The sequence below is a fragment of the Vipera ursinii genome (genome assembly GCF_947247035.1).
Source record: "Vipera ursinii genome assembly, chromosome: 1".
Lineage (NCBI taxonomy): Eukaryota > Metazoa > Chordata > Lepidosauria > Squamata > Viperidae > Vipera > Vipera ursinii.
This window is the reverse complement of record NC_139512.1, coordinates 271733891-271753671: the sequence shown is the minus strand read 5'-3', so window position 1 is coordinate 271753671 and position 19781 is coordinate 271733891. Positions and strand designations below refer to the sequence as shown.

The window sequence follows — 19781 nt, the reverse complement described above, 5'->3', positions numbered from 1 at the left end:
TAGATTTGCTTTCTCATCTTGTTATTAACAGGAAGTTTGGAGAATTCTACTGTACATTTGTTCTGAATGGCAAGGGGAAATATAAACAATCAAATTCCTCTACTGTCAAGAAACTAGTATTTATTTGCAAATCTTAATGAACTTCCTTAGGGCATTTGAAATTGCCAACCATTCTCTGGAAATGAAAGGTATTTTTCTCTGAAAACAAAACTCCATGAGTCTGGTAGTTGCAGGAAGCACTTTTTGATAGACCTGTGAATATGAATTTAAACATTTCTAGAAATTGTTAATCTTGAAATAAATCTTGTTTAATTTTGATCCCAGAAAAAAGTAAAAAAGCATTTAATAATATAAAGTGCTGCTATGAAACATAAAACATGCTATGTAAATCTTGACTGACTGATAAAATTAATGTTGCTGTATTATCCCCATATTTCTCCATTAAATAACAGGTTAGTAAAAACCCAATTATAACTTACAAAGTACTAATGGAATTAAAATAAGATTAACACACTGAAAGTAAACATTTTATCTCTCAATAAAGAATGCAATGCTTTCTTTCCAAACTATTAAATTTGCTATGATATTTTTTTTATTAAAGTTTTTCAAAAACAAAATTTTACAATATATCCCCAAATCCCCCCCACCCCAAACCCGCCCACTCCCCCCCCCACTTCCCAGAGCTAAATACAGGATTATAGTTATAATAATCATATTCTAAATAAAAATTATGCATAATATACAATTAACCAAATTCATAATGTGCTTTAACTCCCCTTTAACATAACTACATACAAAGTACCAATAACAATATCCCACTAAAATCTACTCATAAGCTAAATGGAACTTTTTAGTCCCATATTTGTTCTGAATATAATCTATCCATCTCCTCCAAACTGAAATATATCTTTCCTGTGAATGATCTTTCAAGTAAGCAGAAATCTTAGACATTTCTGCAAGATTCGAAACTTTAAGCACCCATTCTTCTATAGTAGCTATGATATATTTTGAATCTGAAGAGCAAACATAGTGGAGCAGAGTGCACCTTCTAACTTTCCCTGAATCAAGCAATCATTTTCTTGCTTTTCACTGCAATCTTAGTCCTCTGAGACCTATTCAGGCAAGCAGGAAAACAGATAAGTACATAGTCATAGGCAAAGGAGCAAGAAATTCTTTTCCCTTTTCTTGTAAAATGAAAATATCCCTCCCCACTTCTCAAGAACACTAATCCTAACTTTTATTTTAAGAAGACGATGTGTCCTAAGTACAGCAACTGGAATTATTCAGTACAGAAAAGCTTGCAATTGCACTGGTATTAGATATCAATGGTGGGATATAAAAGTATAAAATAACTAGAAAATTTGTCATTTTTTCATAATTCTAAAAAAATAAAAATGCATTTACCTCCCCCCCCCCAATTCTTCAGTCCATTTTAGTCCCCCCAATTCTTCTGGAAAAAATGTAAATCTCTTTTTGAAAGAAAAAAAAGTTTATTTTTTCTTTTCCCCTCCAAAATATTAGTTTTGCAACTATTTATCTGGAATAATTATGTGACCACAACTACTTTTCAATTTAGATGTTATTAAATAGAATTAGTAATTTTTATTTTTTTCTGCTACTTAGTCAAGGCAATTGCTGCAAGTAATCACAAGTGACTTTATTTTGAGGAGTCTAATTGTAGATGACAACAAACTAATAGGAAAACAAACACCTTAAAACTAAGCACTTTTATTGTTTCATAAGAGCCGTGGTGGCACAGTGACTAAAATGCACTATTGCAGGCTGACTCTGCCCACTGCTAGAAGTTCGAGTCTCACCGGCTCAAGGTTGACACAGCATCCCATCCTTCCAAGGTCGGGAAAATGGGGACCCAGATTGTTGAGGGCAATATGCTGACTCTGTAAATCACTCAGACAGGACTGTAAAGCACTGTGAAGCAGTACATAAGTCTATGTGCTATTGCTATTATATTACATTGGAACTATTATATTTACTCTATTTCCTGTTTGATTCATCCATCTTTCTCCATTCCTAGCATTATCTGAATGGCACAAGATCCATCCAGAAGAACCTAATATTGATGCTACTAAAATAACATACAATTTTAAAATCTACATTATATTGCTAGTACAACATGAATGTATCTAGCTGGTTTTGTTATTATTATATTATAGACTTTTTCAAAATGAAATATAACAAATTTCATTGAGAATGCTTATCATTCAATACCATTAATATGATTTTAAAAGGTGTATTTTTTCCAAACCATCTGCTATAATGCACATCACTATGAACTTCTTTCTGAATTCTAATTTCAGAAGAACTATAAAGTAAGAATGATTTCAACACTCTCACTCAAAACCTGGAAATTATTAGTCAATAGTGTGCCTGGCTGAGGAATTCTGGGAGTTGAAGTCCACAGGTCATAAAAGGGCCAAGTTTGAAGACCCTGGTTTTATCAAATATGCAACTATATATATATCTTGAGTGTTTTGAACACCTTGCCGGCCCAAATACAGGCCAAATCTTTTCTTTAATTCTTCATTAGCAATCCAAAAATTTATGCAACATTTCTAAAAGAAAAGAGATAACTTATTAATTTATCAGGTGTCTTTATTTTTATTTGGTATAAAAAGACAAATATAGAATGACCCAAGCTCTGTGCAAATATATATATCTTCTGAGATAATCATAGAAGTAAAAATGACAAACTGAAATATAGGGAACAAGAAAAACCTTTATAGTGTAATAATATAATATATACTCATGTGAGCACCACTGAATTAAAGTACATACTCCCAGATAAATGGCCAAAGAATCAGAGTTGTAATTTAAACAGAAAACCAATAACTTTAAAATAAAAATAAAAAAGCAAAATAACCATATCCAAGCAAGAAAGTATTCCTATCTCTCCTTTATGTTAATTCGTCTTTCACCATAGTTACATCCTTACAACAGAAGGGTTCAATCATCATTCACATGTACTGCAAATGTTACAATTTTCAATTATTGTCAATTATATTAGTTTGGTTAGCAGTAATTCATAGATAAAAATGTGTCATACTTTTATTCTTAAAACTGGAAAAGATCTATGATTCATTTCAAGATAATTCAGTTTATTCAAGAGGACCAAGTTACAAATGATTTATGCAGTAATGCTTAAACGATTGAACTTCTTCAATATTTTAAACCTGAAGCCAAATTTTTTTTGGTAGAGGAATGTATGCATAAAATTAGAAAAAAAATTAAGAGCCCATCTCCTTGATTAAATAACAAAGCAAAGTATTTTAGAAAATAAGCAAATAAATGGTTAGGAGAATATTAATTTAAAAGTAATGCACTGCAGCTTGCTTTGTTTTATAACTGAATTAAGCACTGCATAGAATAAAGTGCCAGGAAGGAGCAAAGGATATTTTTTTCTAGTTCCTACCTATATCATTGGCTATCATCTTGGAAAACTTTCTGCTTTTGGTTTTCACTGCAAATAATGTTTTGATAGAAAATGTCAATTTACTAAAAAGATAAGCTAGTGAAATAAATGATAATTCTGTACTCTTAGAAATAAAAATACTATACCCTTTTCTATAAAATTATTCATTTTTTGTTCATCACCAGAATTGTTGGGGGAACCAGAACCTACATGAGTGAAGACAAGAATGAAAGGAATATAAAGAAAAGAGGTTCAAAACAAAATACATACAGGCAAAGGAATTGGAACAGATTGTAAAAATAAAGAAGAGACACAATGCCCTAGTCTGTATCAAATGCAATGATAGCCTAAAATATACTGTATAACATCAAAGAGTATGGATAATTTTCATACTTTTTTTTTTGCACTGGTAAGAATCTATATAATGTTCAGCTCTCCAATTATATCTCCTTCATCCCTTTGATGCCCACAGAATTTGTATAAGGACCTCAGTTTCACAGACAATTCTGTATTTCCTATGTCACCATGTCATTACATTTTCAATCAGAGACATAACATTATTTTGGCTAAAGTATTCATTTCCTAATGAAAGGTAATCAATCTATTAAACAAGTGCAGATAATACGTATTTACTCAATACTGTAAAGAAAAGTAAAATTTGACAAGACTGTTTATGTTTAACAAAAAAAGTTCACAGTGCATGACAGACAATATAATTTATATTTTAAATTCCAGTGGTAAATTATATATGTAGTCAATCTAAATCAAAAAGAAAAGAAATAAATTCAGATTTAAAGTACATCAGTGAAAATTTTCTGGAATAGTAAATTATAAAGTGCCACTCTTCATTTCAGAGCAGAATGAACCTATAGAAGAGGAACTGAAAAAAAATTGGATACCGTGAGTAATTTATATGGTTTCCTGCTTTAAAAATAACTCATTTAGAGAACTTCTCAGAATATCTGCACAAGGCAAATCTCATGTGTGTAATGCATAGAAGCCATGAAGAGTAACAGACTTGGCTGATAAAATTGAATTGAAAGGTTAGGATTTGCATGTTAGTGATAAGGAAAAAAACTCTATTACATTCTCTACGATAGCTTACTATTAGAAATCTCAATCCTATCTAAATTGAGATGACTCATGCTAAAAAATGAAAATGCAAGGATATTTGCCTTTACTATTTCTTCAGGAGAATCTAAACAAAATTTAAAGCATAGTTGCTTTCCTATATATCAAAACTTTGTAAGAAATAATATTTTACTTACCTGTAAAATTACTTCTAAAAATAACAAAACCTTATGGAAATATTAAAACTACTTCTAAAAATCTATGTTGAATTTTGGAACATGTTTTATTTCTTTCCTTCAAAAGATAGCTAATTTTGTTCTCCAGTATCATATAAGATTGCAATTAAGCTCAAATAAGTAAAGGGACTCCCCTCAAAATAAATTAAATACTTTAAAAGAAATCATGAAAATCCTGCCATTATTCCAAATTAAACCATCTATGGCAGTGTCATCTATTTTTTTCCAAATTTTCTACTAAAGCCCTTCCCACCAGTAGTGGATCTTTTTATATAATATCCCTTTTCCTCCTTGCATCTCAGACTGCTGTCACTGTAATAATTCAGGCTACAGAAAGATGATGGAACAGAATGAAATAAACGATTGCAACCACCCATTAAAATTTGAATTGAGAAAGGGATCATTACACTCACGTATTTAAGGAACATATTATAAATAATCATTTTGTGTGCCGATTCAATTATGAATATTTTTGATACCATCACTGCTTTTTGTTTTTATTCTAGATCCCACTCTGATCTTTCCATCTTACTGCCAGAATTAATATATATGTGATAAAATCTTGGATGTCTTCTAAATAAAAATTATATCATTCACTTATAACTTGAAGCTCATACCAAAGTAAATTATCACACTCAATTGCAAACTTTAGTTTCTGATTAAAGAAATTATGCTTCTCAATAGAATGATAGAACAAATTTATATTTGCCTATGGTTAGAAAAATACTCCATGAAATTTCTGGAATCTAAGTTTACTTGAAACACATAGTCCCAGGTAATTAAAACACTTCCCTCATATACTGTAAATATTATTGCCAAAAGTATAAATAAATTATAAGTACATAAAAATGGATATGGTATATGGCTTATTTGTATATTAAACCAAGGACAAACTTTTCACCTGATAAAGATATTAACAGGACCACATACTTGCTTGAACTGTATATATGAAAAATCATTGTGAAGTTCATTGTGAAGTACCTTCTGGAACCCAAAAATAAAAGAACACCTCCCCCCACTCATATAGCATTTGAAGGATCATTTAAACTGTTTGCAAATTTAATTAATTACCTGAAGTGGGTGACTTGCAACGATCTTCTTGTACTGTAGTACTCTCATTGATATCACAAAGACCTGCTGTAAAACAGAAAGCACACAATAGACTTTTTCAGATTTTTAACAAGATTTAATTTGGAAAATAAAATGCACAAGGTTTTTGTTTATTGAGACCTGTGTAATAAGTGTATAAAGGGCATATGTATGTAATAAGTATATAAAGGGCATATGATTAATCTGAAACATAATACAATCTATGGTACAAATTGCAAATGAAACAGAATAACCACTCTCCACCTTTTAAATTTAAAACTCCAGAAGTCTCCATCCTGGAGAACTACTGTTTTAATTTAAAAAACCTTTTTATTCTCTGACCCCCAAGTACTCCCTTTTCCGTCTGTGACATTATCTTTCCTCTCTTTATATCCACTAATACTGTGGATAGCATATTTTTATCTAAGTTTTACAAACAGGTTTGCAAAAGTCTTTTCCATGTTAGAGGACAGATGCTTAGCATATTAAAGTGAACAGTGCATCCCCAAAACACATGTTTTGTAGGCCCTGGTTGCCTCCCACACACACACAGAAAGTACAGACCAGCCTGGTAATTGAGGGGGAAACTTGTGTGCGGCAAGATACCAGGGGAATGATGTAGATGATCAGATGGAGTGAGGGAAAGAAAATGAAAAAGGCTATGAAGAGCAATGAGGAGGTGAGGGAGGCAGGTGGAACAAACCAAGGATAAGAGAATGAAAGAATAAAAATCATCAAGATAGACAGGTAGAAATATGTGTATATCACATACTGTACATAGAAAGTCTCTTCTGGATTCAATTGTGCTGTCAGAAGATTTGGCATATGAGAGTGGCATCTAGTGATGGTCATATAGAAGAAAAGTCAACAGAGTTTCTGTTTGGAAGGCCCAAGCATCAACTATGCTATCTATTCAGGGTCTCGCATTAATCATTTTTATGGTAGCCTTGAAGTAACATTTTTATGAAGTGTTTTAAAATCCATTACTGTAGCATTTTATGAATGACCAATCCTTCACTATCACTCATTTTGTAATGGTATGTATGATACTTCTAAAAATTTCAAATGAACCCTCAAGCCAAAACATTGTATTAATATAATATTTCACTTTTATTATGTATTGTCACAGGGCAAACTCAATTGTACATTTTAAATATGAAAACCCCTTAAAACAAATCATTCATATTGCAATGATGCTTCTTGAATCACAAAAGATACCACAGTGGTTATTGTGATTAAAGACTCTGATTAAAAATAAATCCAGTAATGAAATTTATCCAAGGCTCTCCATATACAAGGAAAAATAAGACAAGCTTCCTTTCATCGCAAAAACATAAACTTCATTTTCTCAGTTTGAGACTTTCAAATGTGTGTAGGTTGAAAAAGACTGAAGTAGTTTATGCTTCATTTCTATTATAACCCTTTTAATTACACTAAATACTGCATTTACGAAAAAGCAGTATAAATTACAATTTAATGAATTGTACATAATATAGGTTATACAGTTAGGGTTACCGTAAATAGTTTTTGCTGATTAAAACAAGATGAAAAGCCTATTAAGCAATTTAATAATGGGAATATTATCTCTAACACAGGAAACAAAAACTGTTCATATCTCATCTTCAATTTACCCTTAACAGAGTAAAACTGAAACCAGCACAAAAATGAAATAGATGTTGGCAGTCCATACATAAAATTGGGGGTGAGTTGTCGTATGAGCGATGCTAAAGTACACTGTAGAACTAGAACAAAAAACAGCAGTGTATTGGTTAAACTGATGTATTAGGACTGAAATGATCCAGTTGAAACCCAGCTCAACCAACTGTATTACTCTGTTGTTGCTGTGGAGACAAATTACAGGAGAACCTCCAGGTAATTTGCTTCAAATTCCTGCAGAAAGTCAGAATAGATATTGGAAGCAATATTTACATTGGGAGGCAAATGCTCTTTTTCTTTATAGTACATTCCCATTGACTATTTCAATTGTGTTTTCCCATTAACTGGTAATTTTCACAAGCCCTTATGTCTTTTAGCCTTGTGTCTCTTACTGGTAATAAAATGGGGAGGAGAAAGCCAGAATATAAAGAAAGGCAGCAATTCTTCACTGAATCCCTTCACTACCACCCCTTTTCAGAGAGGCATATCTGTTTGATTTTGCATGAAGCTGCTGACAAAATAATAGATTCAACAATTCCTGAGGAAAAAACATCTGATTGATAGGAATATTCAAGAACTAATTGGGAGATAAAAAATATTGTTACATAAACAGAAGCCGTTTAATGGTTGAGATACATAACTTTATAATTTAGACATGTCAGCACAAGATAAATAATGAACAGTGCTTTAGTCACTTTTTAAAGGGCTGTATGGAACAACTGAAAGTATTTAAAAACAATTACAAAGCAAGTTATAATTATAAAACAAGTTACATTCTTCTCCCAATATATCCACTGATATCCATTACTAGTTATCAGTAATGTAATATCTAGTTCAGTTTTATGACATACTTCTACAAAAACAACTTGGATGAAGTTACTATGCTTGAACTGAGTGAAAGTTTACTACCTTTATCACAGCATTTTTAGTGAAAGGATTTTTTTCTTTTCTTTTGATGCAACTAACATATTGCACTCATTTTATAACGTTGCAATTACTACCAATGGGAGGGATTTTTACCACCTGCAGAATCTGCTTTCCAATATTTTTATCACTTTTTTAAATTCAGGTAAAAAATTTGGGGGTAAATAATTCCACTTTTCTGGAAACTATATACACTGTAGCTATAGATAATAACTCGTATTGTATTTTTACTCTATATTGTATATTGCAACTAGAGTTAAGAAAACAAAAACACCGTGAGGTAATTTCTTCCATACTTTGTATATCTACTTCTGTTTCCAGTTTCTGCAGTAGAATATTGTGCACTGGTACTAGGTCAATATGATGGGTAAAATGCATGTATGTGTCCTATTTCATTTGAAGTCATAGTGGTAGAGAGGTATCTTACTTAAAAGGGATTTCAGTATACATCTTGTTGTAATTATTGTGAAAAATATAAAATATTTGACAAATTCAAAGTTACTATGCCAAATACATGCAATTGCTCCTCCCTCACGAAGAAAGCCTTGATAAGCTGTTGGCCAAATCAGAAAACTTTGAAGAATAATCATCCTTGAGCAAAAGCAACTTTCAGTGAATTCTTGATGGTTTCAGAGAAATCTGGGTTCTTACTTTACTGACATGTCTTTATTTCGCCAAAGAGAGTGGGAAGAGAAGATAAAAATTTAATAACGCTTAAGAGAAGAATCCAAACCCTTGGCAGGGTGTATGTTGACCAGCATTATCATGCCAATCTGAGAGAATACATGCAAATAATGCTGCAGCTTTAAGCTAAATCCAAAATAACCACTTTCGACTGGATCCCTGTGAGTGAGGGATGGAAAATGTTGAGTCCAACATGAAAGAAAACAGCCATGTGACCTAGATGTGTGGTAGAAATACTGGCTTGTGAAGAAACACTCTGAAGTCTATTATGGCAGGGTGAAAAACTATAATCACCAAATGGTAGATTTTACAGGTTTTCCATCCCTCACTCACAGGTATCCAGTAGGAAGAGGTTATTTTGGATTTAGCTTAAAGCTGCAGCATTATTTGCGTGTATATTTGTGAAAACATAACATTGTTCAATTAATGACAATATACAAGTAGTCCTCGACTTACGATCACAATTGAGCCCAACATTTCTGTTGCTAAGCAAAACAGTTAAGTGTGTTTTGGCTGATTTTACAACTTTTCTTGCCACAGTTGTTGAATGAAACACTGTACTTGTTAAGTTAATAACATGATTGTTAAGTGAATCTGGCCTCCCCATTGAATTTGCTTGTCAGAAGGTAGCAAAAGAGGATGGCATGTTCCTGGGACACTGCCACTGTCATAAATATGAGTCAGGTGCCAAGCAACTGAATGTTGATCACATGACCATGGGGATGGTGCAAAGGTCGTAGGTGTGAAAAACAGTCGTAAGTTATTTTTTTCAGTGCCACTGTAACTTTGAATGGTCACTAAATGAACTGTTGTAATTGAGGACTACCTGTAGTGACCTTGCTATGGAAAAAAAAAGCATTACTGAAAGCAACAGCAAATGCCAATTAATTTTTTCCCTTTTCATCTGACAGTTAAGTTTCATCTGGTACAAGGAGACAGGAATGAACTATGTAACTTGCTGGAGCAGTGGGCTAATGCCTCCTTAAGTAACACCAGCTGCCTGCAATTAGTGCAGGTTCGCATCCCACCAGGCTCAAGGTTGACTCAGCCTTCCATCCTTCCGAGGTAGGTAAAATGAGGACCCAGATTGTTGGGGGCAATAAGCTGACTTTGTAATAATGCCGCTTGGGGGTGTGTGTGAAAGCCCTAATAAGCAGGCATATACATAGAATGAAGGCTACTGCTAAGCTTGTAAGCCGCCCTGAGTCTTCGGAGAAGGGCGGGATATAAATGGAATTAAAATAAAATAAAAAAAATAAAACTTGGCAGGAAAATTTGTGAAATACTGAATCTGGAAAATGAACCTTATTTACAGGCTTGCAAAGAGACCAGATAGGACACTTTCTCATAGCCTCTTTCTGAAGTCTACACTAGAAGGTACCTGTAATAACTGAATAGTGCTGGTGAGGTTTGGCAACCGTTGGCTATAAACCAAACATATTACAACGTAAGTGGCACAAAGAGAGGCACCGGATACGAAGGAACCACATGTATTCTGTATCTTGCACTAAAACGTAACAATATGTGCACCTTTGTAAATACAAAAATCAATTTTTCTGTTCATACAACAGTTGGAAAAGTGCTAACATAAATCTCAGGAAACATGAATAACTAAGCTGAACCTAAATATACTACATTGTCATTAGATAACTTACATATGTTAGAGGTGAGAAGGTTTTTCACAGAGTCTGAATATAAGCTAGAATGGCCACACATGCAAGAAACAACAGCCAGCATGCCTTAGTGAAGCAATAAAAAGAAAAGACAAGACACCAAAATTTTGCATTGGAAGCCAGGAAAATCTACTGCAGAACTTGATTTGAATAAGATATAATAGAAATAGAATCTGCTAAAAAATTTTTTTAAAAATGAATACAGAAATTATTGCTATTATTTGTCTAGAAGAAAGTTACAATACACTTTTATTCAATTACTTCAGTTGATCACAATATACAGCTACTATAAAAATGTTGAAAAAACATCAATTCTGGTTCTGTCCATTCCAATTTATATGTGATATTTGAAAGTTGCTAACATATCTTCTCTCAGTCATCTTTTCTACTGGCTTGACTTTAAAGCGTGATTTCCAGATACTTCACCTTTTCTGAATTTGCTGTCATTTGTCATCCTTTTTAAACTGTGATGGCCATTAACTAGACACGGTATTCCAAATGGGATCTGACCAGGGCAAGCTTAGAGTTAATAATTACTTCCCAGGATCTGGACTCCTCTATTTTGTTCATGCATCCTAAAATAGCATTTGCCCTTTTAGCAGCAATGCCCCATGGCTGGTTGAATTTAACTTGTAATCAACAAGAACAGTCAGATCCTTTTTAAACTATTACTGCCAAGTAAAATCTTCATCATTCTATACATTTTTCCTATCCAAATTTAGAACTTTAATTTTCCTGCCCACTAAATTCCATTTTATTTATTCCATTCCATTCAATTAATTTCATTCGGCCTAGTGCTCAAGATTGTCTAGATCAGGGGTGTCAAACTCAATTTCATTGAGGGCCGCATCAGCATTGCGGTTGCCCTCAGGGGGCCGGGTGGGTATGGCCAGGGTGGGTGTGGCCTACTGGGTGGGCATGGCTAAAGTGCGTATGGCCTACTGGGTGGGCATGGCCAGCTCTCCATCATTCGCATCAAGGGTGCCTATGGGGGCCTGGGCAGGAGTGGGACAGATCTGGGGGTCTCTGGCAGAAGGAGGGTCTCTGGGCCAGGGCCAAGGCTGTGGGGGCCGTTCCCTCACTGTTTCCAGGATGGCTTCGCAGGCCGCATGAAACCACTTCGTGGACCAGATCCGGCCCCCGGGCCTTGTGTTTGACATGTGTGGTCTAGATTTTTGAGTCTTCTTTTTGAGTCTTCTTTCATCTAAACTACTTTCAACTACTCCCAGTTTGTTATTATCTATAAACCTGATAACTTTAGTTAAATTCTCTAAACAATATCATCCAAGTCATTAAGACAACGGTTGAAAAGCACAGAGACTAGGACAGTGCTGACACTTTACTTGATACTACCCTCTAAGCAGAAAGGGAACTGTTAATGACTAGTATTTTGAGAAGCCATTCAATCAATTGTGGGCCCAGCTAACATTTAACTCATATTTTACTTTTTTATAAAAGAAATATCATGTGGTACTCTGTTGAAAGCTTGCCAAGGTCTAACCACACTAAGACTGTACATTATGTCCTCAAAGTTAGCAACTCTATCAAAGAAGGAAATGAAGTTAGACTCACATGATTTATTTGTGGCAAACCAATGCTGATTTCTGTTAATTGTAGCATACCTATCTTAGATTTAACAAACACAGCTGTAAAGAGAGCTACTTTAAGAAGATACCAATAACCGCCCAGTCCTAGTGAGTAGTGTTCAGCACTCCCAGAATTGTCTGTTCAGACACAGTTCTCACTAATGACAGAGAAACTGTTGATTTTTTTAAGCCAATCAAATTTAATATGTTATAAGTATGTAATTAAAAAAGAATAAAAATGAAAGATGGGAGAAGCATTGGAGGTTATGATTGAAGTAGTTAGTTCAGAAATTAGCATATAGAAATCCATGAGGGAGAATTTGAAAATGAGCAGAATATGATAATTTGATACTGTTTAATTGAAAAAGGTGTTACTGTAGTATCTGAACAACTTAGTAGAGTAAATCTGTCCATGACAACCAAAAGAGAGGTTTTCTACAAGAAAATCTTACTATCTATGTAGCTACTATCTAGCTTTCATTTGTCATTTTCAAAGAAAAGGCTAGTAATCCACATTTCTAAAAAGCAAAGTATACATTTTGATCAGCCCCTTACCTCCAGATGGTTGTCTACTTTTACGTGGAGATCGAGGTTCCCTCCGATAAGGATCATTAGAGCCATACAATTCAATAGTGCCAAGGTTTAAAAGCATGGTCTTTTGAATGTAATCAACCATTGCAATACCATTACAATTACCAAAAACTACTCTGGAAAAGAGTTATTGAAAAAAAACATGATTCAGATGAATGTTTTCTACTGATCTCTTAATTTTCCAATATGCACATTTAGACTAACAAAGTAACTGACAAATTACTTTAATAATAGTAACATGGATTTATGTTAGGTATCTGAATATCAGCCTTCCCCCCAAGGTTGCCTGTACTTATTACATTCTGTTTCTCTTACTCTCTCATCACAGGTTTTAACTTTTGCAAACACTTCCCTTTAGCTAGAGCTCCAAAATATAGTTTCATCATAATCAGTTTTTCAGACACTCTACTTTTTGACTAAAACATAGCAACATATCAAACCAATATATACGATATATACAGTATATGTCTGTAGGTGTGCGTGTGTATATGTGTGTATGTGTGTGTGTGTGTATACACACACACACACACACACACACCATGGGAGTATTTTGATGATCAATATTTTCTAGAAATGTAGACAGTTTCCCAAAATTAATCATCCATATAAATGAACAGATGCAGCACCAATCAAGTTGGACAATATGAATAAATATAATACTATTCATAATAACCAAAAGAATGACACTTTACCCCAAATTATTTGTGAATTGAGGGGCTTCTTACATTCTCTAATTAAAAAAGGAGAATGTTGAACAGATAGGAATGGACAGAGATGCAAATAACTGTAGGCATTTCTGCTGAAATGTAAGGATGTCTTTGAAGATTAGCCAGTAGCTAGGAGGATTGCTTATCTAGTGATTTTTAACCTTTTCTCTAGTACTTAAAAAAGCCCTTCCTTTTTTCCCTGTACTGTACATGTTCCCCTCGTCTTATTACCATTCAGTTTTGTTCCTTGTGTCTTTGTCTTTCCCTTCACACTACAGTTACACTTTCCCCTTCATCCCATGACTAATAACAACAATAGGTTGTTATTGTAATTAAGGGGTCTCTAGACTAAGACTACGGTACTATTGTAATATATACCAATAGATTAATACAGCTGTACATGACCTTAAAGTATTTGGTGACAAATTACTGAGTTCGTTTAGTATTAGAGTGACATAAAATATTGAGTTCATTTTCTAATGTAGTATTTGGGTGAGATAAAATGTAAAACCAGTTTACTTACAATCCATATGCAGAGTTGATTGCAAGACTTGTTATTTGCTGAGGAGGTTCACCACTCACCCATACTAACTGGATAACTAGCTCGGTCTGGTATCCTGGAGACTGTTTAAGGGGAGAATTTTTAACTCTGCAACATAAATGAAAAGTGCATTAATAGTTAGCCTTGGGAAAGTCTTAATTTCCCCCCCAAAAGATATCTACAGTATTTCATTATTGGTTTTACATATTTCTGCAAGCTAGAGCAGCTGTAAATGTTTACTGAGGAATAGCTCATTGATTTGAAGATTTTTTAAACATCCACAAGCAAACATTTAGAAAACGTTCATAAAAACTCTCTTGTTGAACTTTTATTTATTTTTGTATTTATTCAGTTTTTACCCCATTACAATCTTACACTCTCAGATGTTACAATAAAAGATCCAAAGAATTAAAATAACATACAAAGCAAATTGCAAAAACAAAATACAACAGAAACAGAAACAAGAAGAGCTGTTCTTACTAAAGATGTTTCAAAAGACCGTTCACAAGAATTCTATTTTTAGTAATTCCCCGAAAGCTCCCATGTAGGGTGTCAGCCTGATGTCAGCATTTTCACTATGGGGAAACAGCCCTTTCCAACTTTAATTGTCCTGACATCCAGGAAATGAAGAACAACATGGAGACCCTCCCTACATGACCATCATGATTTGCAATACAAATGTAATATGCTATCAGTGTTGGGAGATAGCTGTCAGTCTTATGAGGTAGTCCATGGCAAGAAGCAGCTGTATTTTATTGTAAGTTTACATTACAATAAAAGGTTGCAAGGTTACATTAATAGGATCTTGCAAGACTGAAATTTCTACCAATCCCCATTATAGTCTGAGAAATTACTAAGGGTCCACAGACATTTCCCACACCCACATTCCTACTGTGAGTTATCCGACCATTGCCCTGACTGCAACTCTTCCCCTACCTCCCACAAATCATTACAATATTATGGATGTGGGCTGGTGCATTCTGGAGCAACTATGGTTTTCAGGTAGTCCTTAAAAGCAGACCTATGTAAAGTGAAGTGCAATCATCTATGTGGGTGGTGATAAGAAATTGAGATATTTTTGCTAGGGTCCTACCAGAACCAGGAAAGGACAATTGACACTCTATCAAATGTTGGGCAAAGGCTGTCCACCTTGGCTTACACAGGCAGAATCTGCACGTCTAGAATAACCCTCATTTCAGAAACCTGTTCCTGGAGTGGTAATACCTGCCTATTCAGGGATAAAACTAGCACCAAAGGAGAATTGTGATGTACAAACAGCAATCCTGTCTTGCTTGAATCCAATTTGAACTTGTTCTCTTCCATCAAGATCTTCACAGCCTCCAATCATTGGAAAAGAACATCAGTAACTTCTCCCTGACAATATGGGGGAACGATGTATAGTTGGGTATCATCAGCATACCTTATACCCTGAACTGCTGGATTACTTCTCCCAGCAATTTAAAATACTGCAAGGGTATTCCATAAGTAAGGATCCACTGAACTGACCTCTTCTCCATTACAAAAGACTGAGACTGTCCACAGAAGAAGGAACAGAACCACTAAGAAACAAAGGTGTCAATCCTCTACTTTGTAAGTGAAAAATAGGAGAGAGTATTGTGTATACTGCCTTAAGTTGTACAAATAAACAAAAGAAGGGAGGGTCACGGTCGCTATTGATACTATGATCAATAATATTGAAAACTGCCAAGAGGTCTAAAACAGCAAAAGGAATTGAATGCCATCTCATCACTGTATGCAAGCCTGAGCCTAGAACAAAGAAAGTCAGTCTCAGTGACATTCCTCAGAACATGAATATTGGAAGTCAGACAATATTTATCCAAGACTAGGGGATGGAGAATGTCTGACAGTCATTCTCGTCAGGCAGCTAGGACCTGGCCCAAATGTAAGGGGGTACTAACAGGCTCATGGATCCACATGGATGCTCCTTTAACCACCCCTTACAATAGCCAGGATGGGCAGAGGTCCAACCTACATGTAAAAATGGATAGTCTCTAGACCAGGGGTAGGGAACCGTGGGTCTTTTATGACTCATGGACTTCAACTCCCAGAATTCCTGAGCAAGCATGGCAAAATAATATCCCAGTTATTACCACAAACACTGCCTTTGGAGATGCAAGACTACGTGAGTCTAAGTAATTTTGTGAACAAAGTATTGTGTAAATTGATCACAGCATCCAGGTTCCTATAGACCCTTTTCTCAGAAATCAAAAGAATCCATTAGGTGCCTGGGGTGAATCATTCAAATAGTCTTGCCATCCTATAAGGTCATGGTGACTCTTAATTTTAACTAAGTAAAGACATGATCTAACCATAATAATTGGGTATTGAAGCCCTTCCAGTTCCAGATGATAAAACATCAGTCCAAGGCATATATGAAACAATATGTGACAAAATACACTGAAGTATGAAGTATTTCCATCAGTTTAAGCGCTCAGATAAACAATGCCCATTATTTCAAATACACTATCATACTTACTTTAAACATGGGACATTATCACGAAGTCCATCAGATGAGCTACTGCTAGTGGAGGGATGAGACTGGGGGATGATGGATTGAGGATTGGAACCTGTGCCTGGAGTAGGCAATGGTGGCATTTGCTCAGGATCAGGAGATTCTATATAATTTATTTCATACAATAGCCGTATTTCAAGCATCTGCAAATGAGAATGAAACAGCATATAAGAAGAATTTAAAATTAGTGATGCATTCTCTTAAAAGCAAATAACTGATTTTGGCAATATCCTGAAGCTGAAATGCATCCATCAAACTATTATAAAAACAAATCTGATATTTTATGAAGATATCACCATGGTTCTAACTTCCATTAAGACAGACATTAAAGAATGCTACTTTCAGGATTTTCAGTTCTGCCTCACAGTGACACGGCTGAAGGACTGCGAGGCTCCGCACCCCACAACTGGTTTCAGCCTGCCAGGCGACCCTAAATGGGTCTGATGTCGCCCCGGAGACACGACAAAGAGGAACATTCCAATGATGATGGAATGATGGCAGTCAATCCATTCAATCTGGGGGAAGCCCTTTAACCTGACAGGAGAAAGGCTAGCTGCACACCAGTGTCTAGCCCAAGCTGCTAGCAGCCGAAGTCCAAGAGCACATACCAGAACAACAGTGAACAGAGTGTTTGGAACTGGGCGAGAGTATCGATCTTCTCTCTTCTATTTTGTAACTGATTTCCTTAGAAAACATCCCCAAAGTAAGAAATCCTCTGAAAGTGAAGGGAGGGGATCACATTCCACCCCTCCATATACAGAAACGGCAAATTACTTCCAAGGAGGAAAGAAATATACTGAAATGAAATTAATATTAGTATAGTCTGGATAAATCTGAAAATTAAGAAAACTCTTTCAAGATTTTATATCCTAAAGAGTCCTGATGAAATAAAAATAAAAATAATTCTTTGATTGAAAAAGTTGGAAAATGAATAACTACTGACATCTAGTGGAGAACTAGAGCATAGAATAGTATAACATTGACTCAGAAATTGGCAAGATGCCCAGAAATAAAAAATAATCTGTTCCCTTGAACTTTATTAACCCTCAGCTAAACAGAAAACTGCTGGGAACAAAGAAAGAAAACATACTGGGCCACCCATAAGCTTAAGAAGTATCTGCAAAAAAAATCCTTTAACTGTTGTCCAAGCTCAAAAATTGTTTTCAGAGAAAGAAAAACTTTGACTCTTGGCTAATCTTCTAGGGGAGAATTTAGTGGAAGGCTTTAAGGTGGTGAAACATTTAGCTGCAATTCTGACTGGTTGATAATTCAAAGACCTCTGAACAGAAGAATTGTTATAAAACACTGCTTTCATTGATGCTTTGATAATTGGAAATGCATTGGATTACAAAAACCATATATAAAGATAAGAACTATACAAGATTTGATTGTTTGGATTTTAAGATTGGCTGGTTAGATAAGGCTAAACACACTATGGTACCGGTGGAAGACTACCTGGAGGGAGGAGACAAAATGGATATTGCATACCTCGCTAAAAGTGAAAGAAAACCACTCCTAATATTCCCTTCTGAAGGACCTAGCCTTGAACAGCAGAGATCTGCAGGAGCAATACTCCAAGATGAGACCAATACTTTCCAAGAGGAAATGTATGCAATGCTACAACAGATTCAAATAACAATGGTTTCAAACCACTATGAGATTAAAAATCACTTTGATGACATATATGAGCACACCTTCAATTTAAAATCACAAATGAAAAACTCTCAGAAAACGATAAAGAATGAACAAACAAACCAGATAACAGAACACAAACTAAAAGAAAGTGACTTAAATAGGAAAGCTACTAATCAAGAGAACTACAAGTTAAAACAAACAGAAAAAAATCTACAAAATTTTGCCACAATGAAAATGGAAAAGATATCATATCTGTCAGGACTTAAAAAAAAACCTTGAGGATAAGAAAAAAAGATTTAATAAAATGGATTATAGGGCTACCAGGAAAATTGTTAGTGTCTGTGAGACAAAAAGTGTACATCATATACAACCCGTCTTTCACACTCCCAATAATATTTACAAAAATACAGGAATCCCCTGGCAAGCGGAATTTACTAACTTGGAAAGCTACTTGGTAAAAGAAGAAGGCTAGAGTTAGATTCAAGAGACCTGATTCGACTTATCAGATGGAGTACTACATGATTAAACACTTGCTTGAATATGGTTAAAAGAATAGATAAATTCTGGATATAAAGGAGCTATAGTAAGAGGGATAAAAGACATAAGTAGTATAGTATTTTTTATAGTATATGAAATGTAAAAATATTGGGATGATGTATGTGAATGAAAAGTTAGGACATTTAAAGGTAATTAACTCTGAGAGATGTATGACCAAGAAGAATGATTTGAATACTGAGAGAAAACTAAGCTTAAATAAGAATTTTGAAAACAAGACATATAATTACTTAACAAAATGACTTTTACAAATATAATTGAAACATAAGCCAAACAGAAAATATGTTATATGTGGATGTAATAAGATACATAAGTAGTATAGTATCTTTATAATATAAAAAATATGGAAATATTGGGATGGTATAAGTAAATGAAAAGTTTGGATATTTAAAGATAATCAATTTTCAGAAAATTATGACTGATAACAATGGTGTGAATATTGAGGGGAAATCAAGTATAAAAAATCAATAAAATGTATTTTTTAAAAAGAATGCTGCTTTCAAATCTGAGTACTAGAGAGCTACATACAGGGCAAATGCTTCTAGGTGATGTCATTAAACATTAACACCAGTACTTTGAACTGCTACTAAAAGCTTACAAGGCAGAACAGATGACTCTGAAATAACAGAGGTGATTTTGGCTCATCCTTGTCAATTACCGGTAAGCTAATTTCAGCACTCCATATCACTGGAACTTCTATATCATGTTCCCAAGCCTGAGGCAGTGATCAAATATTACTGCTAGACAGCCAGAACTAGCTCAGCATCCTACTCCGGTTAAAGACTCACTGTCTACTCTTGTCATTCACCACCAAAGAGACTCCATAAGCATTTCCATCTAGAATAAATGACAGCCAATCAGATTTTTATA

At 34.5% G+C, this 19781-nt stretch overlaps 1 protein-coding gene across 4 annotated transcripts in view; it reads right to left on the bottom strand.

Moving 5' to 3' along the window:
• STXBP5 (syntaxin binding protein 5) overlaps positions 1–19781 on the bottom strand; it is a 100561-nt gene that overhangs the window by 18518 nt on the left and 62262 nt on the right. For 2 of the 4 annotated variants that reach the window (XM_083371662.1, XM_083371663.1), the window contains exons 16-19: positions 16686–16864; positions 14171–14296; positions 12905–13056; positions 5809–5874 (exon numbers count right to left, since the gene is read on the bottom strand). In XM_083371662.1, the coding sequence (XP_083227788.1) occupies positions 5809–5874; positions 12905–13056; positions 14171–14296; positions 16686–16864 (523 nt within the window). Of the gene's footprint in view, positions 1–3430; positions 3479–3576; positions 3637–5808; positions 5875–12904; positions 13057–14170; positions 14297–16685; positions 16865–19781 lie in introns of all 4 variants that reach the window. The other 2 variants (XM_083371660.1, XM_083371661.1) reach the window with 2 other exon arrangements.